Source organism: Mustelus asterias, chromosome 27, assembly GCF_964213995.1.
Source record: "Mustelus asterias chromosome 27, sMusAst1.hap1.1, whole genome shotgun sequence".
Taxonomy (NCBI): domain Eukaryota; kingdom Metazoa; phylum Chordata; class Chondrichthyes; order Carcharhiniformes; family Triakidae; genus Mustelus; species Mustelus asterias.
In genome coordinates, this window is record NC_135827.1 from 37,337,022 (window position 1) to 37,363,944 (window position 26,923).

Here is a 26,923-nt window from a genome sequence, read left to right on the forward strand (position 1 = left end):
GAATTAAAAGTTGAATAGTGACCGTGAAACCATTGTCGATTGTCGGAAAAACCCATCTGATTCACTAATGTCTTTTAGGGAAGGAAATCTACCACCCCTACCTGGTCTGGCCTACATGTGACTCCAGAGCCACAGCAATGTGGTTTACTCTCAACTGCCTTCTGAAATGGCGTAGCAAGCCACTCGGTTCAAGGAGGGGCAATTAGGGATGGGCAATAAATGCTGGCCCAGCCAGCGACGCCCACATTCCAATGCAAGAATGAAGAACAAAATAAATCAACATCCTTCCACCTGTGGAGCTGCAGCGAATCAAACCCATTGGCGATGGGGTATCTTTATACTGTTCAGTTCTGCTGATGGTGGGGGAGAGCAGCCTGTGAGGAGCAGCTTCTGCCGTGAATGACGGGGTTATCGGGTGTCATTGTGCGTTGTTGTTTTTGATGGTAGTATCTGTTGCCAAACCCGCTGGTCGCCACGTTGGCACAAACCAGCCCACAGGTGGTGTTCCCATTTTCCCAGGTACGAGGATCGGCGTTTGAGGTTTTCACAGCACCCTTGAAGCGGAACATTGGACATCCAGCCGGCCTTCCGACTCTGTCTGCTTCAACAGAAAATCCTCGGGTATTGGGTCGCTGTCTGCGTGGAGTCTGCACGTTCTCCCCATGTCTGCGTGGGTTTCCTCCGGGTGCTCCGGTTTCCTCCCACACTCCAAAGATGTGCAAGTTAGGTGGATTGGCCATGCTAAATTGCCCCTTAGTGTCCCATGATATTCAGGTTAGGTGGATTGGCCATGCTAGGTTGCCCCTAAGGGTCCAAAAGTGTGCAGGTTAGGGGGATTAGTGGGGTGAACATGTGAGGTTACGGGAAAGGTCCTGGGTGGGATCTGCTTTCGGAGAGTCAGTGCAGACTTGATGGACCGAATAGCCTCCTTCTGCATTGCAGGCATTCTATTTCCCACCCAACCTATATAATTAAAATGTGAAGAGGTTCGAGTGGGGTACAAGCACCAGCACTCACTGGATGGGCCGAATAGCCTATTTCTGTGCCTTATGCTTAATGTAATGTTCGTGACGAAGGAGCAGCGCTCCGAAAGCTAATGGTATTTGCTACCAAATAAACCTGTTGGACTTTAACCTGGTGTTGTTAAAACTCTTACTGTGTTCACCCCAGTCCAACGCCGGCATCTCCACATCACCACTTCTTGAACCGCTACAGTCCCTGTGATGTAGGTACACCCACATTGCTGTTAGGAAGGGAATTCCAGGATTTTGACCCAGCGACTGTGAAGGAATGACGATACATTTCGAAGTCAGGATGTTGAGTGGCTTGGAGGGGAACTTGCAGGTGATGATGTTTCCAGGTACCTGCTTCCCCTTGTCCTTCGAGATGGTAGCAGTCACGGGTTTGGAAAGTGCTGCCTAAGGAGCCTTGGTGAGATACTGCAGTGCATCTTGTAGCTGGTACACACGGCTGCCACTGCGCGTCGGTGGTGGACTTTGGAGGCGGTGGGTGTCTTGGTGTACTGAGAGTACGTGAGTCACCTCTGACAGCCCGCATCAATGCGACACATTCAATTAGACCAGAAAAATGGAACCAGATTAACGGCATCATTTTTATATCATATATATAAAACAGAGAGATACAATATTACATTATTAAACAATATCAATACTCAGATCAGCAGCTTTTGAAGCAAGTCTGTTAATTATTCAGCATGGTCATCCTCAGACCCACTCTTTGTAATATTTCATGCAGTTCCTCAGTAACATTTCCCATTTCCAGCATCAATCCTTCACCAGACACAGATAAAAGTGCAAAGCCGATTATGGAGGTCAAAATTTCAAGGAATGATATTGCACCCATCTCTGCCCCCCCCCCCCCCCCCCCTCCCCCGCTGCCCCCCAACCTGGCTGCAAATCTGTCCCCAAAAACTCTTTCCTTCTCCCCCAAACTCCAACCCCAAGCCACTTTTAATGACATTACCCCCCCCCCCCCCCCCCCCCCCCCTCCAGACACAGATACTGGGGAGTGATTTAGCCACACAGCCTTTCCAGTTGTCCTTTCCTTGTGCGTTCTTGGCTGGTGCTTTGTTGGTGCATCTCTACAGTCAGAAATCTTTAGCGCGCTGCCTTAGGCATTTGCTGTTCGGAACAGAATTCAATAAAGTCGACCTGGAGGGAAGCCTTTTTAAGTTTGCCTCACAGCGCCATTCCCTGAATCGAGAGTTCACAGGTGGAGCGGACATTTGGGAAGTCTCTCTTTGACGGGCTTATGGGCGAATTCCTGTAACTTCAGCTCAAAATGAATTTTCCTCAAGCTCTTTGTCCAGGAACGTAACAGTTTACAGAAAGGAAACATCTCCTTTACTCACCTCCAGACCCCCTCACAACCGTCCACTTCTGGTTTATTGAAACCTATTCTGGTCAAATGCTCTTTACAATTTCCCTGCTAAACTCCAGAGAGTCTTCACTCTCTCTCCCACCTTCCCCCTATCTACCGTGCGTTCAAATCGCGGCTTGCATACCATCCTCCAGCATCTCAGAACCGCTAAGGTTTCTAACCTTCCCAGAGTCTAATAGGCCTGGTATCCTTCATCCATTACTCCCTAATTTCAAACATAGGCCTCTCCTATTCCACACTCCTCAAGCCTTCATCTCATGTCCTCCATAGATGAAGGAGGTTAATCTGCACTGGGATACCTCATTAACCCGTAGAGTTGTCAATATCCACACCCCCACCCCCAACAAGACATCACAACATTGACTACACTTCCAAACTACTTAATTGCCCGTAAAGTGCTTTGAGACATTCTAAGGTGTTCTGAGGCAAGCTACAGAAAGGGCGGCACGGTGGCACAGTGGTTAGCACTGCTGTCTCACAGCACCAAGGACTCGGGTACGATTCCTGGCTCGGGTCACAGTCTGTGTGGAGTTTGCATGTTCTCCCCGTGTCTGCATGGGTTTCCTCCCACGCTCCAAAGATGTGCTGGTTAGGGTGCATTGGCCGTGCTAAAATTCTCCCTCAGTGTACCTGAACAGGCACCGGAATGTGGCGACTTGGGGATTTTCACAGTAACGTCATTGCCGTGTTAATGTAAGCCTACTTGTGACACTAATAAATAAATAAATTTTTAAAAAGGCAAGTTTTCCTCTATTCAAAGTGGTCGAGCATGCCATTCGATATCACAAAAACCACAATGACCAACCAGTGCAGATAGGATGGGCCGAAGGGCCTTTTTTTGGGCTGTAAAACTCCATGGGCGGGAATTTACGGCCTCCCTCATCCTGAAATCGTAAAATCCTGCCTGAGGTCAATGGACTTCCCATTGGCCGGCCCTCGCCCGCTCTGATTCCCGTGGCGGGGGGGGGGGGCGGTTAAATTCCCCATGCTCTTCTCAGGGCAACTGGGGATGGGCAATAAACGCCAGCCTTGTCACACTCTGACCACTTGAAATAAAATCTGAGAACCTCCTTCCTCAATACTAACTTTATTCTTTTTGAGTGGGCGGCACGGTGGCACAGTGGTTAGCACTGCGGCCTCACAGCGCCAGGGACCCGGGTTCAATCCCAGCCTCGGGGCACTGTCTGTGTGGAGTTTGCACATTCTCCCCGTGTCTGCGTGGGTTTTCTCCAGGTGCTCTGATTTCCTCCCAGTCCAAAGATGTGCGGGTTAGGTGGATTGGCCATGCCAAATAGACTCTTAGTGTCAGGGGGATTAGCAGAGTAAATATGAGGGGTTACGGGAATAGGGCCTGGGTGGGATTGTGGTCAGTGCACACTCAATGGGCTGAATGGCCTCCTTCTGCACTGTAGGGATTCCATGATTTTGTGCCATGGAGCAGTCAGCTCGTGTTCACAATTCCACACAGAATACACAGTTTGCAGCGAGCCGTCAGGAGAAGAGACACAAAGCGGGAGGATAGTGGTAGACACAGGGCTGGAGACTGGAGTGCCCTCAGCCATTGAAGAACTTGGCAAAGAGAAAGGGAATAGATTCACAAAAGAGACGCTCAGCAATGACCTACCTCTTTGACCAAACTTTGGTCACCTGGCCTAATATCTCCTCAGCGACTCAGAGTCAAGTTTTGTTTGATAACCCTCCCGTGAAGTACCTTTGGGCTTCTTGAGTTAGTCCATGATTAGGCCAATGTTTATTGCCCATCCCTAATTACCCCTTGAGAAGATGGTGGTGAGCTATCTTCTTGAACCCGCTGCAGTCCATGTGGTGTAGGTACACCCACAGTGCTGTTAGGGAGGGAGTTCCAGGATTTCACCCCAGTGACAGTGAAGGAACGGTGATATATTTTCCGAGTCAAGATGGTGAGTGGCTGAGGGAAATCTCCAGGTGGTGGCGTTCCCAGGTATCTGCCGGTCTTGTCCTTCTAGATGGTGGAGGTCACCGATCTGGAAGGTGCTGTTGAAAGATCCTTAGTGAGTTTTTGCAGTACATGTTGTAGATAGCACACACTGCTACCACTGTGTTAGTGGGGTCCAGAGTGAATGGTTACAGCCATGAATGGGGTGCCAATCAAGCGGGGCTGCTTTGTCCTGGATGGTGTCAAACTTCTTGAGTGTTGTTGGAGCTGCACCCATCCAGGCAAGTGGAGAATATTCCATCGCAGTCCTGACTTGGGTCTTGTAGACGGTGGACAGGCTTTGGGGAGATAGGAGGTGAGTTACTCTCCGCAGAATTCTCTGCCTCCGACCTGCTCTGAGTCAGTTCAGTTGCTGGCCAATGGTAACCCGCAGGATGTTGATGTAGTTTGGTGGGTGGGTGGGGTGAATTTCAGTGAAGGTAATGCTGCTTAATGTGAAGGAGCAGTGATTAGATTCCGTCTTGTTGGAGACAGCCATTGCCTGGCACTTGTGTGTCACGAATCTCCCTCTGTTAAAGGTGCTATGTAAATGCAACTTATTGATGAATGGTGGTTAAGACAAAAGAAAACACAAACAAATGGGACCTTTCAGCGTTTGATACCTTTGGAGTTTAAATGTGAAATAATCTCTTTTCACAATTTAGATGTGCACTGAAAATGGCCTCCTCCTGTGCTGTACTATTCCAAACCGTTCCCCAAATTGAGCAGAGGAATGCTTCAGTCCAACTTGTGTACCATCGCTCCAGTGAAGGACCGGTTTGGTTCAACTGTGCTTTAGGGGCCGTTTTGAGCTGTAATCAATTGTTTCAGTAAAGACCACTGCATGTCCCAAGTGGATGAATCGTGATGGCACGGGGGTGGAGGGGGTGGGGGGTTTGGGGAACTGGGGGTGTTTCGGGTGGGTTGGATCTTGACTCTTGTTTCTCCTGGTTGGGGGATGGTTGAACCCCTACATTCATGGGGACCTTTCAATAGTGAACAACCTGAGCAAAGGGAGAAAGCGCTTAGAGCCAGATTTCATCACTGCTCATACTGGAGACTTTGTAGATATATCCATACATCGGGAATCGAACAAACTCTGCAGAAAAATAAAGAAAGGTAAAGAATCGGGTGACACAGTACAGACATCGGGGTCTTCACCCACGTTAGACCCCCACCCCAGCAAAGCAGCACTCAGGATCTCGATTGGAGATCCAACTAAATATCAACTGACACTGCAACACCCCCTGCAAAAAATTACACACCCCCAGAGACCCCCATAAAAATTAACACACCCCCAGAGACCCCCGTAAATATTAACACACTCCCAGAGACCCCCGTAAATATTAACACACCCCCAGAGACCCCGCTGCAAAAACTTACACACCCCCAGGGACCCCCGTAAATGTTAACACACTCCTGGAGACCCCCCTGTAAATATTAACGCACTCCTGGAGACCCCTCTGTAAATATTAACACACTTCTTGGGACTTCCCGTAAATATTAACACTCTCTCGGAGACCCCCCTGTAAATATTAACACACTCCCAGAGACCCCCATTAAATATTAACACACTCCCAGAGACCCCCCTGTAAATATTAACACACCCCCAGAGACCCCCTGTAAATATTAACACACTCCCATAGACCCCCCTGTAAATATTAACACACTCCCAGAGACCCCCATTAAATATTAACACACTCCTGGAGACCCCCCCTGTAAATATTAACACACTCCTGGAGACCCCTCTGTAAATATTAACACTCTCCTGGAGACCCCGTAAATATTAACACACTCCCAGAGACCCCATAAATATTAACACACCCCCAGAGACCCCCTGTAAATATTAACACACTCCCAGAGACCCCATAAATATTAACACACCCCCAGAGACCCCCCTGTAAATATTAACACACTCCCAGAGACCCCCCTGTAAACATTAACACACCCCCAGAGACCCCCCTGTAAATATTAACACACCCCCAGAGACCCCCCTGTAAATATTAACACACCCCCAGAGACACCCGTAAATATTAACACACTCCCAGAGATCCCCCTGCAAACATTAACACACTCCTGGAGACCCCCCTGTAAATATGTGTCTGTGTGGGTTTCCTCCGGGTACTCCGGTTTCCTCCCACAGTCCAAAGATGTGCGGGTTAGGTTGATTGGCCAGGTTAAAAAAAAAAAATTGCCCCTTAGAGTCCTGAGATGCGTAGGTTAGAGGGATTAGCGGGTAAAATATGTGGGGGTCGGGCCTGGGTGGGATTGTGGTCGGTGCAGACTCGATGGGCCAAATGGCCTCCTTCTGCACTGTAGGGATTCTATGATTCTATGATTCTATGAATATTAACACACTCCCAGAGACCCCCCTGTAAATATTAACACACTCCCAGAGACCCCCCTGTAAATATTAACACACTCCCAGAAACCCCCCTGTAAACATTAACACACTCCCAGAGACCCCCCTGTAAACATTAACACACTCCCGCACTGATATCTCACACAATGCAGTGTACCAGCACCCTATGCATCATTCTCTATCTCTGTTCAGGCCGCAGGAGGAATCGTTAACTCTGTTTCTGGCTCCACAGACACTGCCGGACCTGCTGAGTTGATCCAGCATTTCCTGCTTTTGTCCTGTGATGATGTGTAGATGCCGGCGTTGGACTGGGGTACACAGGTGTCCTGTGAACCCTGGAACTCAATAAGAGACCGTCAGGTAGGGTGAGGGATCAGATTCACCTGTCACCGAGAAGGGACTGGTCGCTGGTGGAATGGAGTAAAGGCTGGGCAGGATTGAGAGTGATGCTTTGTAAATTTGTTACCTCTGGGGTCCACAGCAGCAAAGTTCTCCGGGTCTGACAGATTATCGCAAGCTGCCTGCCTTTCAAGCTGATGCTTTGATGCTCCATTAGCCTCTGGTTAACAGCAGAAAGAAATGGTGCAGTTAGTATCGACCCAGGAATATCCAAACTGCACCAGTTTAACCATTCTCCTTTTCCATTTTGGAAATAAGTTCCACGAAAGAGAGAAAATCAAACGCAATAAAACTTTTTAACCCTCACACATAGCAAGTCCCATTTACCCAACATGCACTCTGCTTGCTCCCAATATTGCTGCCTGGTCTAACAACAACTTCATTTTAAAATTCCTCTCCTCGTTTTCAAAACTCTCTATGGAGCCACCCCTCCCTAAACCTGTCATCTACAGCCCTTTGAGATTTCCACATTCCTCCAATTCTGGCTTCTTGAGGGGGAGGTGATGGCCTAGTCGGTATTATCACTAGACTGTCAATCCAGAAACTCAGCTAATGCTCTGGGGGACCCAGGTTCGAATCCTGCCACGGCAGATGGTGCAGTTTGAATTCAATTTTTAAAAACTGGAATTAAAAGTCTAATATGATCATGAAACCGTTGTTGATTGTTACAAAAACCCATCTGGTTCACTAATGCCCTTGAGGGAAGGAAATCTGCCATCTTTACTTGGTCTGGCCTACATGTGACTCCAGAGCCACAGCAATGTGGTTGACTCTCAACTGCCCTTGGGCAACTAGGGCTGGGCAATAAATGCTGGCCAGCCAGCGACGCCCATGTCCCACGAATGAATTTTTAAATAATCTCTGATTTTAATCGCTCCACCAATGGCAGCCATACCCATCAGCTGTCGGAGCCCCAAGCTCTGGAATGATCTCTCTGCCTCTATTTAAGACCTGCCCGCTCAGTGTGCTGGTCAATACCTGACCGATACAGTCCTCCTCCTTCTGTTTCAATGCCCTAAGAGGGACCAATCCACTGGATTGCTCGAGGATAATGCAGCCGTTCGCTGTCACCCTCTCCATTGTGGCTGACCGGGAAACTCTCCCGGTCTTTACTACTTACCATCCGGCGTATCGGAAGGATTTACCGGCTGAGAACCAATCTGTTTGGCTATGTCATGAACCCACCTTCCCTCGCCATCCAGTCCTGCAGTGGGACCCAGGAGCAGAGCTTCTGACCCAGCTCCTACCCACTGCGCCAGGAGAATTCCTGGACTTACGCACGATCTTGTCTACGTAAAACAAATACAAAACACACATTCTTCCATTGAGGAACCGGACCCTGACTTACCTGCGGAGGGTAAGTTCAAATCATTCGTGCCCTGATTCTGATTAAGGTTTGACTGAAGGGAAATGTTCTCCCGCGGAACCTGAGCTTCATCAAATTTGACGTTTGTGGATTCGCTGCAAGAACAAAAAGACAGACTTTGATTTGATTTATTATTGTCACATGCATTGGTATACAGTGAAAAGTATTGTTTCTTGCGCGTTATACAGACATAGACCCTTTGTAGTTCCTTGCGGCCTTGGGCAGAGCAGGAGCTACACCAAGCTGTGATACAACCAGAAAGAATGCTTTCTATGGTGCATCTGTAAAGGTTGGTGAGAATCGTAGCTGACATGCCAAATTTCCTTAGTCTTCTGAGAAAGTAGAGGTGTTGGTGGACTTTCTTAACTATAGTGTCGGCATGGGGGGACCAGGGCAGGTTGTTGGTGATCTGGACACCTAAAAACTTGAATTTCTCGACCATTTCAATCCCATTGATGTAGACAGCATTTGTTCTGAACATCAAACATGTGGCCCAGAATTCTCCAGCTATTCACGTTGGTGAGATTCTCCAGTCCTGCCGGCAGCATACCCCTGCCCGCGGGGTTCCTGTTGGCATGGGGTGACGTCAATGAGAATCCCACCGCTAGCAAACACCGAGCCACCTCCCGCTGGTGGGAAACATGCGGCTGAGAGGCTGGAGAATCTCCCCCGTGATCTTCCTGATGTGTAATAGAAAGAGAGGGACAGGAACAGGCCATTCAGCCCTTCATGCCTATTGCTCCAATCAACAAAGTCAAGGCTGATCTTTTGCCTCAACTCCACTGACACAAACTCTCTTTTATTCATTTCAATGAGGTCACCTCTCATCCATCTAATCTCCAGAGAAGATAAACCCACTCAGCTCAATGTCATTGGGAGCAGATGACACAGGAGCATGATGTATGAGAAACTGGGGATGGGAATGCAGTTCATCCAACAAATTCACCTCTTCCACAAAACGGAGGAGATTGTCATCGACTTCAGGAAGCGTAGTGAAATGTATAAAAAATCTTAGAGACCTTGAAGGAGTAGATGCTCTTCCCCCCTGGCTGGAGAGTCTAGAACATGGGGAGCCAGTCACAGGACAAGGGGTTAACCATGCAGGACTGAGATAAAGAGAAATGTCTTCACTCAGGGTTGTGAGTCATTGGCATTCTCTATCCACATGACATGGATGCTCAGTCACTGAACCTATTGAAGAATGAATTAAATAGAACCTTTAGACAATGAGGGCAATGGAGAGAGCTTGTGTCAGTGGAGTTGAGGTAAAAGATCAGCCATGACTTTGTTGATTGGAGCAACAGGCGGCTCGGTGGCACAGTGGTTAGCACTGCTGCCTCACAGCTCCAGGGACCCGGGTTCAACTCCAGCCTTGGGTCACTGTCTGTGTGGAGTTTGCACATTCTTCTCATGTCTGCGTGGGTTTCCTCCGGGTGCTCCGGTTTCCTGCCACAGTCCAAAGATGTGCGGGTTAGGTGGATTGGCCATGCTAAATTGCCCCTTAGTGTCCCGGGATGCGTAGGTTAGAGGGATTAGTGAGGTAAATGTTTGGGGTTGTGCGGATTGTTGTTGGTGCAGACTCGATGGGCCGAATGGCCTCCTTCTGCACTGTAGGGATTCTATGATTCTATCACAGGTATGAAGGGCTGAATGGCCTGTTCCTGTCCCTCTCTTTCAATTACACATCAGGAAGATCACGGGCGAGATTCTCCAGGCTCCCAGCCGCGTTTCTCCCGTCGGCGAAGGTGGCGCGTTGTTTGCTAGCAGTGGGATTCTCCAGCCCCGCCACTGTCAATGAGAATTCCCATTGGCGTCACCTCACGCCCGCGGGAAACCCACGGGCAGGAGTGCGCTGCCGGCGGGACTGGAGAATCCCAACGGCGTGAGTAGCCGGAGAATTCCGGGCCACATGTTTGATTTTCAGAACAAGTTCAGTCAGCTGATCTCAGCGTTGCGTTGGCAACAGCGGAGTCCCTGATCGAGGGAGAGACCAATCAGTCGGTGTTCCTAATCCTGGCCACCACGCGTTGACTCCACAGCAGCAACAAGTCTCTAACTTCATAAAATGTCCCAAGGTGCTTCACAGGAAGGGTCAAACAATACTTGACACTGTCAAAGAAGATATTAGAGAGGAGAACAAAAGCTTATTCAATCAACGAGCACCTTATAGGAGAACGAGGTAGAAAGTTGGAAAGGGTAGGGAGGGAATTCCAGAACTCCGGACACAGACCACGAATGGTGGAACAGTTAAAATGGGAGATGCACAAGGGACCAGAATTGGAGGAATGCAGAGATCTTGGAGGGTTGTGGAGCTAGAGAAGATTAAACTTTATTTATTAGTGTCACAAGTAGGCTTACATTAACACTGCAATGAAGTTACTGTGAAAATCCCCTAGTTGCCACACTCCGATGCCTGTTCAGGTACACTGAGGGAGAATTTAGCATGGCCAATGCACCTAACTAGCACATCTTTCAGACCGTGGGAGGAAACCGGAGCACCCGGGGGAAACCCACACAGACATGGGGAGAATGTGCAGACTCCACACAGACAGTGACCCCAAGCCACAAATCGAACCCGGGTCCCTGGTGCTGTGAAGCAGCAGTGCTAACCACTGTGCCATCATGGAGGGTTGTGGAGCTGGGGAAGATTACAGAGATGTCGAGAGAAAGACAATAGGGAAGGGGGTGTGAAAACAAGGGGAATTTTCAAATCTTGATCAGGAGACAATTTTTAAAATGAATTTATGGGATGTGGGTGTCGCTGGCCAGACCAGCATTTATTGCCCTTCCCTAATTGCCCCTTGAGAAGGTGGCGGTGAGCTGCCTTCTTGAACCTGCTGCAGTTCCTGTGATGTAGGTACACCCAGTAAGAAGTCTAACAACACCAGGTTAAAGTCCAACAGGTTTATTTGGTAGCAAAAGCCACTAGCTTTCGGAACAGGCTGTTCCTTCGTCAGGTGGGTGGGTGTTCTGACCACAAACAGGGCACAAAGACACAAACTCAATTTACATGAATAATGATTGGAATGTGAGTCTTTACAGCTAATCAAGTCTTAAAGGTACAGACAATGTGGGTGGAGGGGGCATTAAGCACAGGTTAAAGAGATGTGTATTGTCTCCAGACAGGACAGCTAGTGAGATTTTGCACATCCAGGCAGGTTGTGGGGGTTACAGATAGTGTGACATGAACCCAAGATCCCGGTTGAGGCCATCCTCATGTGTGCGGAACTTGGCTATCAGTCTCTGCTCAGCGACTCTGCGCTGTCGTGTGTCGTGAAGGCCGCCTTTGTTTCGTTTCGCCTTCACTTCGTGAAGGACGCCTTCGCCTGTCGTGAAGGTACACCCACAGTGCTGTTAGGGAGGGGGTTCCAGGATTTTGACCCAGTGACAGTGAAAGAATGCTGGTATATTTCCAGGTCCAGATGGTGAGTGGCTTGGAGGGGAACCTCCAGGTGGTGGTGTTCCCAGGTATCAGCAAGTACAGGCTGATGGGTGAATGGTACTGGGTTCAAATTAGGAATTCAGCAGCAGGGTGAGTGGGACATAGACTGGCAAATGGGTTAATCCAAACTCAGGTAATCTCTATGATTGAAAATGTTCATTACACTCGTGACTATGTGTACGAACATCTGAGGTTCAGCAGCCAGCGGGGAAGAGAAAGATGTGAAGCACAAACTAGAAGCAACCATTGGAATCCAACAGAATGGATCACTTACCTCTGGACCACCGAGTCAGAGCTGGGTTTTAAATCTGAAACGGAATTTAAAAATTGTGATCAGGATCAACAGATTCCCAAGGTTTAAAGTTTATTTATTAGTGTCACAAATAGGCTTACATTAACAGTGCAATGAAGTTACTGTGAAGATCCCCTAATTGCCACACTCCGGCACCCGTTTGGGTACACTGAGGGAGAATTTAGCATGGCCAATGCACGTCTTTTGGACTGAGAAACCGGAGCACCCGGAGGAAACCCATGCAGACACAGGGGGAACGTGCAAACTCCACACAGACAGTGACCCAATCCGGGAATCGAACCTGGGTCCCTGGAGCTGTGAGGCAGCAGTGCTAACCACTGTGCCACCTTGCCGTCCCCAGGTGTGGGCTGTGTCTGGGTTGCTCGCACTCGAACCCGAGTTTGAAGATTGTGGGTTCAGGTGAGAGACCCGAGACTCACTGCAAGTACTGGGGGAATGCAGCAGCGTCGGAGGTGCTGTCTTTCCAATGAGTTTCAAACCCAGGCTTCATCTACTCTCTCAGGAGAAGGTGGGATGTGCAACTCTGAGGATGAAGGGGAGGGTTCTCCCCTCGCGTCCCAGCTAATGTTTTCTCTTAGCCAACCTCACTAAGGACATTAGCACATTGCTATACAGAGCAACAAGAGAGAGAGGATGCTGGAAACCTCAGCAGGTCCAGCAGCATCTGTGAGGAGAGAAACAGAGTTAACGCTCCGAGTCCTTTGACTCTTTGTCAGAGCAGGAGGGAGGAAGAATGCATAAGAAACTGCAACAAGAAGTAGCAACTTTAAAACAAAGGACAGACAGCCTGGTGTGGGAGGGAGGGGATCTTTCATTGAGATCGTTCATGAATGAGATACTTTCAGAAGGGGATGCTGTCAGACATGCTGAGCTTTTCCACCAATCTCTGTTCTTGTCTCAGAATCCAGCATCCACAGTAATTTGCTTATTTTGCTGCAAGCAAACTGGCTGCAAATGTTTTGACGTTCCAGCAATAACCCTATCAGACTTTAGGAGGATGCGGAGATTCTGGAGAACGTATAGATGAGATTTATTTACCAGGAAACTGTCAGGAATTAGGGATTTCCTTTCCCTGGATAGACAGGAGAATCTGGGGTTGGTCTCCGAGGAGCAGAGAAGGTTCGAAGGAGATTTAAAATCCTGAAGTGTTTACATCGAGTTCAAAAAAGAAAAACTGCTTCAATTGACTGAAGGGTCACTAATCACAAGTTTAAGGTGATTGGCAAAAGAACCAGAAGTGACGCGAGTGAAAATGTTTTGAGCTCTGAGTGGTTAGTGTTTGGAATGCACTGTCTGATAGGGTGCTGTATACATCTGCAACAGTAGCTTTCAAAAGAGAACTGGATGAATATGTGAACATGAAAATTTGAGGGGGTTTGGGGAGAGAGCAGCAGGGAGGGAGCAATTGGGTTTTGAAAGAGATGACACAGATTCAAGGAGGCAAATACCCTCTTTATGTGTTGTACTGTTCTACAATTCTGTAAACTCGCAGACACTATTGGTTTCTGGTCTCTGTGGCTTGGGTATAAACAGGAGGGAAAGGGCCACAGGTTTAGAAGGCTCAACAAAGGCCTCTTGATAACTTCACTATTTTAAAAAAAATTATTCATGGGATGTGGGCATCAGTGGCACGGCCAGAATTTATTGCCCATCCCTAACTGCCAATTGGGCTAGAATGATGCCATTAGGGTTCAATCCATCTATTAGCTTGTGCCTACCTTCTTGCCTTACCCCACACTTGTGGAGTGGTGACCTCCCCAAGCTATCTAACCAATCTTCTCTCTCTCATGGAGAGTGATACCTATGTCCTTTGTGGACAATGACTGATTATCTAATTACCCTTAAAAAAGGTGCTGGTGAGGCATCTTCCTGAAACACTGCAATCCATGTGGTGTCGATACACCCACCGTTCAGGAATGAATTCCAGGATTTTGACCCAGTGACAGTGAAGGAACGGCGATATATTTCCAAGTCAGGGCGGTGAGCGACTTGAGGGGAACCTGCAGGTGGTACTCCTAATCCTCGGCAGCAAATGTTGTGTGTCTGTAAGGTGTTGGCGACTTATTGAGTTGCTGCAGTGCATCTTGTAGATGGTACACACGGTTGCCAGTGTGCATCAGTGGGGGAGGGAGTGATTATTTAAGGGGGACATTGGGTTCCAATTAAGTGGGCTGCTCTGTCTTGGAGTGTTGTCAGAACTGCACTTATCCAGGCAAGTGGAGAGTATTCCATCACACTTCTGACTTGTGCCTTGTAGATGGTGGACATGCTTTGGGGACCTTGATGTGGAGATGCCAGCGTTGGACTGGGGTGGGCACAATAAGAAGTCTCACAGCACCAGGTTGAAGTCCAACAGGTTTATTTGGAATCACAAGCTTTTGGAGTGTGACTCACCTGATTAAGAGCAGCGCTCCAAAAGCTCGTGATTCCAAATAAACCTGTTGGACGTTAACCTGGTGTTGTGAGACTTCTTACTGTGCTTTGGGGAGTCAGGAGGTGAATTACTCTCCGCAGGATTCCCAGCCTCTGACCTGCTCTTGGAGCCACATAATTTATGTGGCTGGTCCAGTTTGGATTCTGTACACTCACATTATAAATCACCCTGAAGGGGAAACGGCAAAGAGCAACATTCATGACACATTCTTGTGCCAACAACCAACCCCAACCTGCCAGAGGGTTGAGCGTGAGGCAGCTACAGCGCCATATAACAATGGGTCAACCCAGCCACACACTGCAATTTCTCAGCCACCGTTTTACCTGCTCTTTCCCTCTTCATCCGGTACATAGCGCACAACACAATAATGTTCAGGAGCAGGATGGTGAGGAGCCCGACTCCACCCCCAAGAAGGATCACCAAAACAGGCACTTCAACACGTGAATGGAGGAAACCTGGAAGGAAAAGAGAATGAATAGCCCAAGTATTTGCACAAGTCACTTTTATTCATCCGTGGGACATGGGCGTCGCTGGCTGGGCCAGCATTTATTGCCCATCCCTAGTTATCCTTGGAGAGCAGTTGAGAGTCAACCACATTGCTGTGGGTCTGGAGTCACATGTAGGCCAGACCGGGTAAGGACTGCAGATTTCCTTCCCTAAAGGACATTAGTGATTGATGCACGTCAATCGAACTCAAGACACAAGGCTTCGGTAACTGAAGGCTTTTATTGCCTAACAATGGAACTACTAGAACGTAAGTACACCACCCCAGACTGACGAGGTCCCACCCGAGCAGGGGGTCTTATACCTCTCCCAGGAGGCGGAGCCCGACTGGGATGTGCCACAACAGTAACAACCACAGGTGTATTAATCCCACCCTAGCCCAACAACAACATTAGAACAACCCCACAGTGGGAACCAACGATGGTTCACCACAGTGATCCAGATGGGTTTTTCCGACAATCAACAATGGTTTCACGGTCATCAGTAGATTCTTAATTCCAGATATTTTTTATTGAATTCAAATTCTACCATCTGCCGTGGCGGGATTCGAACACAGATCCCCAGAACATTAGCTGAGTTTTTGGATTAATAGTCTAGCGATAATACCATTAGGCCATCGCCTCCCCTCACACCAGAAAGAAATACCTGCATTTACATAGCATCTTTCACATCCTCTGGACATCCATTTGCAGCCAATTCTAAACTGAAAACACTGTTATGCTTTCGGAAATGTGCCCACATTTGTACACAGCAAGCTCCCACAAACAGTAATGTGGTTCTGACCCAGATAAGCAATTTTTTATTGATGTTGATTGAGGGGTAAATATTGGTTAAGGTTTCAGGGAGAATTCCCCTCCTCCAATTCAAAATTGTGCCATGGGATCTTGAGTGCCCACTTGGCATGGTAGACAGGCCTCATGTTTAAAGTTTAACCTGAAAGATGGCACCTCTGACAGTGTTGCACTACCTCAGTATTGTACTGGGAGTGTCCATCTCGAATATGTGGTCAAGCTTCCAGAGTAGGACTTAAAACTAGAATATTCAACTCTCGTAGTATCATTTGTCACAGGAGGAGGCCATTCAGGCCCTTGAATGTGGTCAACAGCTCAATTAGATCATTGTTGATTGCCATCTCAACTTAATTTCTCTGCTTTGGCTCCATAACCCTTGATACCGTCAATGACAGAGTCATAGAATCCCTACAGTACAGAAGGAGGCCATTCAGCCCATTGAGTCTGCGCCGACCACAATCCCACCGAGGCCCTATCCCCATAACTCCACTTATTTACCCTAGTTAGTCCCTCTGACACCAAGGGGCAATTTAGCATGGCCAATCAACCTAACCCGCACATCTTTGGTCTGGAAACTGGGGCATTTTGGAAATCAAGGGCTTTAGAATAGTTCCAAATGGGCTGTGTAGCCAACAGTGGATTTTTTTTTGTGGTTTACCTGGTAAAGAAATGGAGGAGTTGGTCATACCAAACTCATTGCCGGCGGTGAAGGAGTAGTTCCTGGCCAGACTGGACAACTGCACGTGCACTGTGTGATTGGTCAACCAAGGGTAGCTCTTGGTGTCCAGAATCATGAAGTTGGAGGTGTTGACAATGACGCTGCCACTTTCATCCACCCAGGTAATGGTGGCGGGAGGGTTCGCATGAACCAAGACAAACAGGATGAGGAACAGTCCCGAGTCGTTGCGCTCTTTGTATTCAGTGTCCATCCGAACAACTTCCGGTTTGACTGGGGAACGGTTACAGAAAGGACAAGAAATCTCATTTAGTGACAACAGCAGCAACCTGCATTCACATAGCACCTTTAACTTCCCCAAGAAACTTCAACGGAACATTATCAGACAAAAATTGACACCAAGCCAAAGGAAGAGACAGGTGTCCAAAAGCTGGATCACAGAGCCAGGTTTAAGGGATGCCTTGAAGGAGGAGAGAAAGATCGGCAGATGGAAAGGTTTAAGGAGGAAATTCTAGTGCTTAGGGCCGAGGCAGCTGACTGGTGAAGTGAGGAGATGTTTGGAAGTAATTGTGGCTGGACTGGGGCTGAAGGAAACAGGGAGTCCGATTCAAGGCAGTGACCTTTCATCAGAACCCTGAGTTCCAGGTTCAGATCATTGACCTGAGACATTTACCCTGCTTCTCTTGCTGAATTTTTCCAACATTTTCGGTCTTTATTCCAGATTCCAAGCCGCTGCAGTATTTTGCTTCTGTATTTTATTATTCATTCGTGGGACGTGGGTGTCGCTGGCTGGCCAGCATTCATTGCCCATCCCTAATGGCCCAAGGGCAATTGAGAGTCACCCATATTGCTGTGGCTCTGGAGTCATATGTAGGCCAGACTGGGTAAGGATGGCAGATTTCCTTCCCTAAAGGGTATTAGTGAATCAGATGGGTTTTTCCGACAATCGACAATGGTTTCATGGTTATCAGTAGATTCTTAACAGTCTCTCTCTGCCCTGAGACTTATAAATAATGAGACAGAGTGTCCAGGGCCTTGGCAAGTCCACAACATTGCTGCAAGAACGCTAGGTAAAAAGCATGAGAAGAGGCCATTCAGCCCATTATAACTCATTCCTACCTCAGCCTGCATTTGGACACTCCAATAGTCTTCACTTTCACCACCTTGCCTGGCAGATTATTCCAACCATTTGTTTCTCTTTGAACAAAGAGATATGCTTCCAAATATCTTTTTCAAGTTAACTTTCACTAAACACTGTTGATACCGTCTGGTCTTCCTCTCCCGACTTTCCTTTCAACCAACAGATCCAGTCTCTTCCCTCGCATGTCCTGGGTGTTAGCTGGCGTCTTGCGTTGAGAGACTCATTGTTTCGGAAGCCTGGGAGTTTCAGAGTCTATCCAAGTGCGGGTTACAAAGCCAAGGGACGCCATCAATCATTGCCCCGTTCCAGATTGATTTCCCTATCCTGAAGATCAGCTTCATTCACTCAATGGCGAATGGTCTTTGTGCCAATCTGGATGTTTTAATGCCAGCAATTTGCATCGATTGAGAAACAGGATTGTTTGACTTTAATTAGCTTAATTCAAGGGTTCCCAAACTGTGGGTCACGACCCACCCCAGTGGGATCCCGGGACTGGATTTTGGGCCCATCCGTTCCAAGGCAACAATTGTTTGCATGGGTCTCAGATTGAGTTTTGACATCTGTAAGACCCCTTTAAATGTTTGTGTTTTCTTTCTGCTGGTGGGCTTGGCTTGGTCGTCCAGTCTCTGAGGCCTGATGACTGCTACAACCTCAGTGTGGGTCTTCACTTTCTACATTGGTCTTAAACCTGTCCCCCCACCGCCCCCCCCACTCCCACCACCATCAACAACTCACAATTCTCTAACCATTCCCCACCCACCCACTCCCCCACATACTTTCACTCTCCAGTCACACAAAGCCGAAGGCATCAAAATGGGATCACATCAGGATAATGTTTGGGAAGAATGGGCTTCCTTGGGTTTTTCTTTTGCAAATAGTTACGAGATAAACTGACAGGTGATATCATCAACTCGGATTTTCAGAAAGTTCCTGGTAAAGGTTTAGCGAGGTGGCCGTCTGCATCCCTGAGTCCAAATGCGTCCACATCAGATCCCAGTGGATGGATGGATAAGAGGTTCCCTAGGTTGATCCCGGGCATGGAGGGATTTTCATAGGAAGAGATGTTGAGTAGGTTGGGCCTTTACTCATTGGAATTTAGAAGAATGAGAGGTGACCTTATTGAGACATTTTGGGGAAAATGATCCCGTTCCGCCTGCTGCAGAAATCATAACGGGTGAGGGGCAGACCGTGGAAACATCCATTGATTTTGGGCAGGATTTTCCGGTTTCAGAGCAAGCATGGGTGGGAAATCCCAATGTGCAGATGCCGGCGTTGGACTGGGGTAAACACAGTAAGAAGTTTAACAACACCAGGTTAAAGTCCAACAGGTTTATTTGGTAGCAAAAGCCACACAAGCTTTCAGAGCTCCAAGCCCCTTCTTCAGGTGAGTGGGAATTCTGTTCACAAACAGAGCTTATAAAGACACAGACTCAATTTACATGAATAATGGTTGGAATGCGAATACTTTCAACTAATCAAGTCTTTAAGAAACAAAACAACGTTTTGCTCTCTCCACTCACGTTGTTTTGTTTCTTAAAGACTTGATTAGTTGTAAGTATTCGCATTCCAACCATTATTCATGTAAATTGAGTTTGTGTCTTTATATGCTCTGTTTGTGAACAGAATTCCCACTCACCTGAAGAAGGGGCTTGGAGCTCCGAAAGCTTGTGTGGCTTTTGCTACCAAATAAACCTGTTGGATTTTAACCTGGTGTTGTTAAACTTCTTACTGGGAAATCCCACCCATAGGATTCTCTGGTTTTTGACAGGGTAGATGCTGAGAGGCTGTTTCCCCTTGTGGGAGAGTCTATGACCAGAGGGCATAATCTCAGAGTGAGGGGTCATCCATCTAAGAATGAGATGAGGAGGAATTTCTTCTCTGAGAGAGGAGTGAACCTGTGGAATTCTTTACCGCAGAGGGCTGTAGAGGCTGGGTTAAGTATGCTCAAGGCTGAGAAAGACAGATTATTAATCAGTAATGGAATCGAGGGTTATGGGGGAAAGGGGGGAAAGTGAAATTGACGATTATCACATCAGATCAGCCACGATCTCATTGAATGGTGGAGCAGTCGATGGGCCGAATGGCCAACTTCTGCTCCTACATCTTACGGGCTTATGGAACTGGTCTTCTAGTCAGTGGAAGCGCCAGGGTGGTGAGGAGGTGACAGGTCCTCCTACAGCAGCAAATTCAATTAGAGATCCTGGGATCCCACCCCAGAACACAAGAGAATCCGAACCCAGAGCACAAAGAATCACAGACTAGAATTCCTGTGACAGATCCCACCTGGGACAGGAATAGGCCGTGTGCCCCCTCCGAGATCGCCAGGGAGTTCCCGATACTCACACTGCACATTGAGGATCACGCTGGCGTTCTGGGTTCTCCCGGTCACCGGGTCAGTGGCAGAGCAGTTGAGTTCCTTGTCCTTCCTGTGAGTGGTTATCACAAAGGTGCTGAGGCTCTGGTTGCCCGCCTCGCCGGAGTCGGGGATCAGCATCGTCTGGTTACTCGACTGCTTTTTGCCGTTCAGGTACCAGGTAACAACAGGCACTGACCTCCAGCCGTCCATCCTGCAGGTAAACTCTTTCGTAGCATTTTCCTCCAAGGTGACGACAGGTTGAGGACGCCCGTTAATCAAAGGAAATGGTTCGGCAATCTCTGTAACCAAAATACTGAATACCAGTAAAAAGAGCGTCGCACCCTCAGAACCTAAACTAGAAAGAGTGCAGAAAAGATTTACGAGGATGCTACCAGGGTTTGATGGTTTGAGTTATAAGGAGAGGCTGGATAGACTGGGACTTTTTTCCCTGAAGCGTAGAAGGCTGAGGGGTGATCTTATAGAGGTCTATAAAATAATGAGGGGCACAGATCAGCTAGATAGTCAATATCTTTTCCCAAAGGTAGGGGAGTCTAAAACTAGAGGGCATAGGTTCAAGGTGAGAGGGGAGAGATACAAAAGTGTCCAGAGGGGCAATTTTTTCACACAGAGGGTGGTGAGTGTCTCGAATTAGCTGCCAGAGGTAGTAGTAGAGGCGGGTACAATTTTGTCTTTTAAAAAACATTTAGACAGTTACATGGGTAAGATGGGTATGGAGGGAAACAGGCCAAACGCGGACAATTGGCACTAGCATGGTGGTTAAAAAAAGGGCGGCATGGACAAGTTGGGCCAAAGGGCCGGTTTCCATGCTGTAAACCTCTATGACTCCAATCCCTTAAGATTTGCTGGGGTCCAATTTTGTGGCAATAGACATCCCACTATGAGGCCATTCTTCAAGCATGAACTCGTAGCCACCCAGGGTTATACAGATCCTGGGGTTGCGGGGGACCCAGTAATGAAGCTGCCCCCATGGAGATTCACAGCTGAGCCAAATACCCCTGTTAGCTGCCACCCAGTGCGATGCCTATTGGGGGAGACAGGAGTGGTTTGGGTCATAGTCTAGTGACCAGAGGTTGTGGACACGCCATCAGCCCACCCGAGTCTATGAGCCATTCCTCAATGAGGACATCTGAGTTACCCACATGGAATTTCCAGACCGTTTTAGGCCATTCTCATATGTCATTTCAGGAGCGGTTGAGGAGTCTGGGCCTGTACTCGATGGAGTTTAGAAGGATTGAGGAAGGATCTAATTGATACTTACAGAATACTAAGAGGCCTGGATAGAGTAGATGTGGAGAGGACATTTCCACTAGTGGGAGAGACAAGAACTCGAGGGCACAACCTCAGACTGAAGGGACGCTCCTTTAAAACTGAGATGAGGAGGAATGTCTTCAGCCAGAGGGTGGTGAATCTGTGGAACTCATTGCCACAGAGGCTTGTGGAGGCCAGGTCATTGAGTGTCTTTAAGACGGAGATAGATAGGTTCTTGATCAATAAGGGGATCAAGAGTTACGGGGGGAAGGCAGGAGAATGGGGATGAGAATCATATCAGCCATGATTGAATGGCAGAGCAGACTCGATGGGCCGAGTGGCTTAATTCTGTTCCTATGTCTTATGGCCATTCAGCCTAGTTGGCCTCCTCCCATCCGACTTGATCTCACCCTATCAGCATATCCTTCCATTCTTTTCTCTCTGAAGTCTTTATCCAGTTGCATCTTCCATGTGTCCATTTTCTTTGCCCCAATTACCCCCGTGGCAGTGAGTTCTACACTCTCACACACTCCAGGTGAAGAACTTTCTCCCAAATTTCCAATGGATTTATTAAAGACTATCTTATACGAATGGCTCCAAGGTTTGGACTCTCCCTCAAGGGGAAACATAGCCCTATTTATATCCCAGTGAAACCCTTTCAGAATTTTAAACAGCTCGATATGATCATCACTTGGCTATCTCTGTTCTAGAGTCGTGTCGCATTCTGTTCATTACCATAAGAGAAGGCGGGGAGAGGGTAGTTATTTACTACTGGGCCACACAGTTCAGTTGTCTTGTATGCCTTATAGAGTCAGAGAATCATTGAGGTTTCCAGCATGGAAACAGGCCCTTCAGCCCAACTTGTCCATGCCACCTTTTTTTAATAAGCTAGTCCCAATTGCCTGTGTTTGGCCCATATCCCTCTATGCCCATCTTACCCATGTAACTGTCTAAATGCTTTCAAAAGACAAAATTGTACCCGCCTCGATTACTACCTCTGGCAGCTCGTTCCAGACACTCACCACCCTCTGTGAAAAATTGCCCCTCTGGACACTTTTGTATCTCTCCCCTCTCATCTTAAACCCATGCCCTCTAGTTTTAGACTCCCCTACCTATTGAAAAGATATTGACTATCTAGCTGATGTGCCCGTCATTATTTTATAGACCTCAATAAGATCGCCCCTCATCCTTTCTATCCACCTCTCCTTATAACTCAAACCATCAAGTCCCGGTAGCATCCTAGGTGGGGGGGGGGGGGGGGGGGTCACGGTAGCACAGTGGTTAGCGGGGTGGCACGGTGGCATAGTGGTTAGCACTGCTGCCTCACAGCGCCAGGGACCTGGGTTCGATTCCCGGCTTGGGTCACTGTCTGTGTGGAGTTTGCACATTCTCCCCGTGTCTGCGTGGGTTTGCTCCGGTTTCCTCCCACAATCTGAAAGACATGCTGGTTAGGGTGCATTGACCCGAACAGGCGTCGGAGTGTGGCGACTAGGGGAATTTCACAACAACTTCATTGCAGTGTTAATGTAAGCCTTACTTGTGACACACTAATAAATAAACTTTGAAATCTTTTCTGCGTGTTGCAAGTTGCACCTGAGTTTACACCAACAATTGTTTATGAGGCGCTGGGCACATTCAGGGAAAGGGGGTGGAAGCGATAAGTCTAGAAAGAATGAAATCCCAACCACCCCCCAGGCCGCAGTACCTGAACAAACGTAATTCTCAAGCTGCAGAAGTAGGAAGGCTCCTACGACATTGTCACATCCAGCCAATCTCATGTTGGAGGCTGTTTTCCTGTTTGCATTACATCTTCCCTGGAACTGGACCAATAAAAAATCATCAGCTGCTTCCCACCCGGAGTAAGAGAAAGAACTTGCATTAATGAATCACCTTCCATAACATCCCCACAGCGCAGTCGCTGCTGTAATACAGGAAACATAGCAGCCAATTTGTGCATAGCAAGCTCCCACGGACAGCAATATGACCCAGATAATCTGTTTTCGACATGCTAATTGAGTGATAAGTATTGGCCAGGACACTGGAGAGAACTCCCCTGTGGTTTTTCAAATAATGTCCTGGGATCTTTCCCCGAGAGAGAGCAGACAAAGCCACTGTCTAATATCTCAGCCAAATGTTGGCACATTTGACACTACAGCATTTCCTCAGCACTGCAATAGAATCGTCAGCCTGGATTTTGTGCTCCTGTCTCTGGAGTGAGCTTTGCACCCACGACATACCAACTCAAACACAAGTTCCCACTGAGCTACGGTTCACAGGAGGGACAAGAGAGGAAAGTTTAGATTAGTAATGACTGCAATAGAAGTTTAAGAGAACGAGGGTACAGGTAAGACAGCGATGCTTTAAGATTTTAAGGGAAGGGCTGTGTGTTGCTGACAGTTTTATCTTTTTACGTTGTGCTACCCAGTAACCCAATGGCCAAGTGCACTGACTCGTTTGAGTGGAAAATGCTTTGCCAACAATACTGAGGGAGTGCTGCATTGTCAGACGTGCCATCTTTCAGGTGCATTTTTAAACCAAGACCCCATCTGCTTGCTCTTTGAATGTAAAAGATTTTGTGGCACTATTTTGAAGATATATTACCCATAACTTGGACAATATTAATCCCTCAATCGACATCACATTGTCAGTAGCACCTTGTTGTGTGTGGGAGCTTGCTGTGCACAAATTGGCTCCTGCATTTCCTCTATTACAACAGTGACTACACTGCAAAACTATTTCACTGGCTAGAAAGCACTGTGAAACATCTAACGGTCCTAAAAAAAATTAAATAAACACCAGTCTTTTTTTTATAATAGAAACGTTATAATAGGAATAAACTGTCCCAAGGTGCTTTACAGGAGCGCAATCAAACAATATTTAACATCGTAAAGGGTGGCACAGTGGTTAGCACTGCTGCCTCACAGCACCAGGGACCCAGGCTCAATTCCTGGCTTGGGGTTGCTGTGTGGAGTTCGCACATTCTCTCCGTGTCTGTGTGGGTTTCCTCCGGGTGCTCCAGTTTCCTCCCACAGTCCGAAAGATGTGCTGGTTAGGTGCATTGACCATGATAAATTCTCCCGAGGTGTACCCAAACAGGCGCCGGAGTGTGGCAGCTAGCGGATTGTCACAGTAACTTCATTGCAGTGTTAATATAAGCCTACATATGACACTAATTTAAAAACTTTTTAAAGAAGAGATGATACTCTGTGGGTGATACACTGTCGGGGTATTGGCTCACTGGGGGGGTTCCTGATCTTGTACATTTTGGCTCCAAAATCCAATACGTCTAATGCAACAACGTTCACAGAACTTGGGCCCAAATGGTCTATGCCAGGGACAGTGCTCCGTGCATTCCTCCTCTCACCCCTCTTCATCTCACTCCATCCGTGCATCCTTCCTCCCTCACTGCTGACACTTAAATGCACCTACACCATTCACCTCAACTACTCCACCTGGTAGTGAGTTCCACATTTAATCCACTCCTGGAGTAAGTTTTGCCTGAATCTCTACGTTAGATGTATTAGTGACTATTTAATATTTATAACCTCTAATTCTGGATTCCTCCAGAGGTGGGGAAACATCTTCTCAACCCCCTTCATAATATTCTCATCTCTGTCATATCATCTCTCTCTCAGTCCTCGATTCTCTAAAGAGCCCCCAACAGTTCGTTCAGTTATCCTGATATTTATAACCCTTCAGATGCCTGTAAGTCCTCACTGCTCCTTCTCCAGTGTCTCAATATCTTCTACCACCACCCCCACCCCCCCACCCCCCCCCCCCCACCTCCCCTTCAATACACAGCCTGCAGTGGGGAGCATCAGGAAGTGTTTCCCAGCTGAATAATGACCTCAGCGAGCAGGCAAGGGCCAAACGCGACACATTCTCAAAATGAAATATATCCAGGTTACCCCCGAGTAACCGGGATCTGGATCACAGCTTGCTGGGATTTTGCAACCACTGTCAATCCACCCCCCTCCCCCCCTCCCCCCCCCCCAGCCAATGCACCCCCTCACTGTCATTGCGAGAGCTACCTCACCCCAAGCAACCCGGGGTGGGGGGGGGGGGGGGGGGGGGGAGGTGGAGGGGGGTGGTTTGCAATAACAGGAGAGGAATCCTGTGCTCCAAGCTGGCATTGTCCCTTGGCAAAGCCCCATGAGCCACATCAACCCAATCTGCAATACCCACCAATAAACATGCCTGAGGCTCCTTCACGAATTACCGTTGAAGGGAATGTGTCCGGCACGCGCGCTCACACCAGCCCTGCCCTGACTGAGTGGCCTTGCCAGGGCACCTTTATCACCTGGATCTGAAAGCGTCGGGGACCAAGTCCAGGGACAGTTCACGACTCCCCGTACAGCACATTGGGAGCGAACCCAGCAACGTGCCAGTTTCTAAACGCAACACAGCAGAGGAGGGTGAGGTAGACCCGATTTATAGGAAAGCACAGGCACAATTCGAAACAAGCTCACCTCGGAGTGATATTCCAGGGAGAGCAGCTGACGGCTTTGTGTCTTATTCAGTTAATCCGGGACATGGCATTCAGAGACAATTCCTGCTCTTTTAGCCAGGAGATAAATATCCTCCTCCTTTCCTGTTGTTTGTGTGGCATCACAGCTGCTGCTTCTCACTGATCTACTGCAGTGCGGGGCTGAGGGTGGCCTTCAGGCACACTCAATCAAGCCCGGATTTAAAGATTCTTATGCTCCATCAGCCTGTCTTTGTAATCCTGTGCCCACAATGAGCAGCCAGGCACGTTATCACCAGTAGAGCTGTAGTAAATCTTGAACTACCGTCCCAGCCCCCATCACCCCCCCCGCTCAGCTCACAATCCTCTCACACAAGCCCTGCGACTCTGTGAATTCTCACTCACTGTCAAGACTCATCGCTTCCTCCGCCTCACTCACTCAAAGGGGTCACCAATTCAGACTTGGCTTTATTTCAAGGGGTTTCACCACCTTAAGAGTCAACCACATTGGGCGGCACTTTAAAATAATATACTGATACACTGATTATTATTATAAACTAAACCATGTGGGTGACACAGTGGGTTAGCATTGCTGCCTCACAGCACCAGGGACCCGGGTTCGATTCCCGGCTTGGGTCACTGTCTGTGTGGAGTCTGCATGTTCTCCCCGTGTCTGCGTGGGTTTCCTCCAGGTGCTCCGGTTTCCTCCCACACTCCGAAAGACGCGCCGGTTAGGTGCATCCACTCCCGAGTCTTCCCCTCTTTCCTACAATAGCTTATATTTAAATATATTTAAAAGTCTGAGGACATGTACCAACCGTCTCAAGAGCAGCTTCTTCCCTGCTGCCATCAGACTTTTGAATGGACCTACCATACATTAAGTTGATCTTTCTCTGCACCCTAACTGTGACAGTAACACCCCATTCTGCACCCGCTCCTTTCCTTCTCCCCTATGTACTCTATGAACGGTATGCTTTGTGTAGCGCACAAGAAACAATACTTTTCACTATATACTAATACATGTGACAATAATAAATCAAAACCAAAATAA

The 26,923-nt window shown here is 48.0% G+C and overlaps 1 protein-coding gene across 3 annotated transcripts; it reads right to left on the minus strand.

Annotated features, from left to right (window-relative positions):
- Positions 1-1,606: 1,606 nt before the first annotated feature.
- tmem25 (transmembrane protein 25) lies at positions 1,607-26,042 on the minus strand. Of its 3 annotated transcripts, XM_078199045.1 has the most exons (9): positions 25,877-26,042; positions 23,113-23,227; positions 20,126-20,437; positions 16,624-16,914; positions 14,994-15,125; positions 12,198-12,231; positions 8,464-8,576; positions 7,183-7,275; positions 1,607-5,453 (listed from the first exon to the last, which is right to left on the minus strand). In XM_078199045.1, exons 2-9 carry the CDS (start codon positions 23,183-23,185, stop codon positions 5,380-5,382), a joined length of 1,122 nt encoding a protein of 373 aa, XP_078055171.1. In that variant the 5' UTR covers positions 23,186-23,227; positions 25,877-26,042; the 3' UTR covers positions 1,607-5,379. The 3 variants fall into 3 exon arrangements, with proteins under 3 accessions (XP_078055171.1, XP_078055172.1, XP_078055173.1); XM_078199046.1 differs by lacking the exon at positions 23,113-23,227; XM_078199047.1 differs by lacking the exon at positions 25,877-26,042 and having other exon boundaries at positions 20,126-20,451; positions 23,113-23,146.
- Between the last annotated feature and the right edge of the window lie 881 nt (positions 26,043-26,923).

Excerpts from the sequence above, each read along its gene's own strand:
- tmem25 (XM_078199045.1), bottom strand. The coding sequence starts at position 23,185 with ATGAGATTGGCTGGATGTGACAATGTCGTAGGAGCCTTCCTACTTCTG. Across the intron at positions 16,915-20,125 it reads CGTGATCCTCAATGTGCAGT|TCAAACCGGAAGTTGTTCGG; the intron begins GTGAGTATCGGG and ends ACCGTTCCCCAG. Across the intron at positions 15,126-16,623 it reads CTCCTCCATTTCTTTACCAG|GTTTCCTCCATTCACGTGTT; the intron begins GTAAACCACAAA and ends TTTTCCTTCCAG.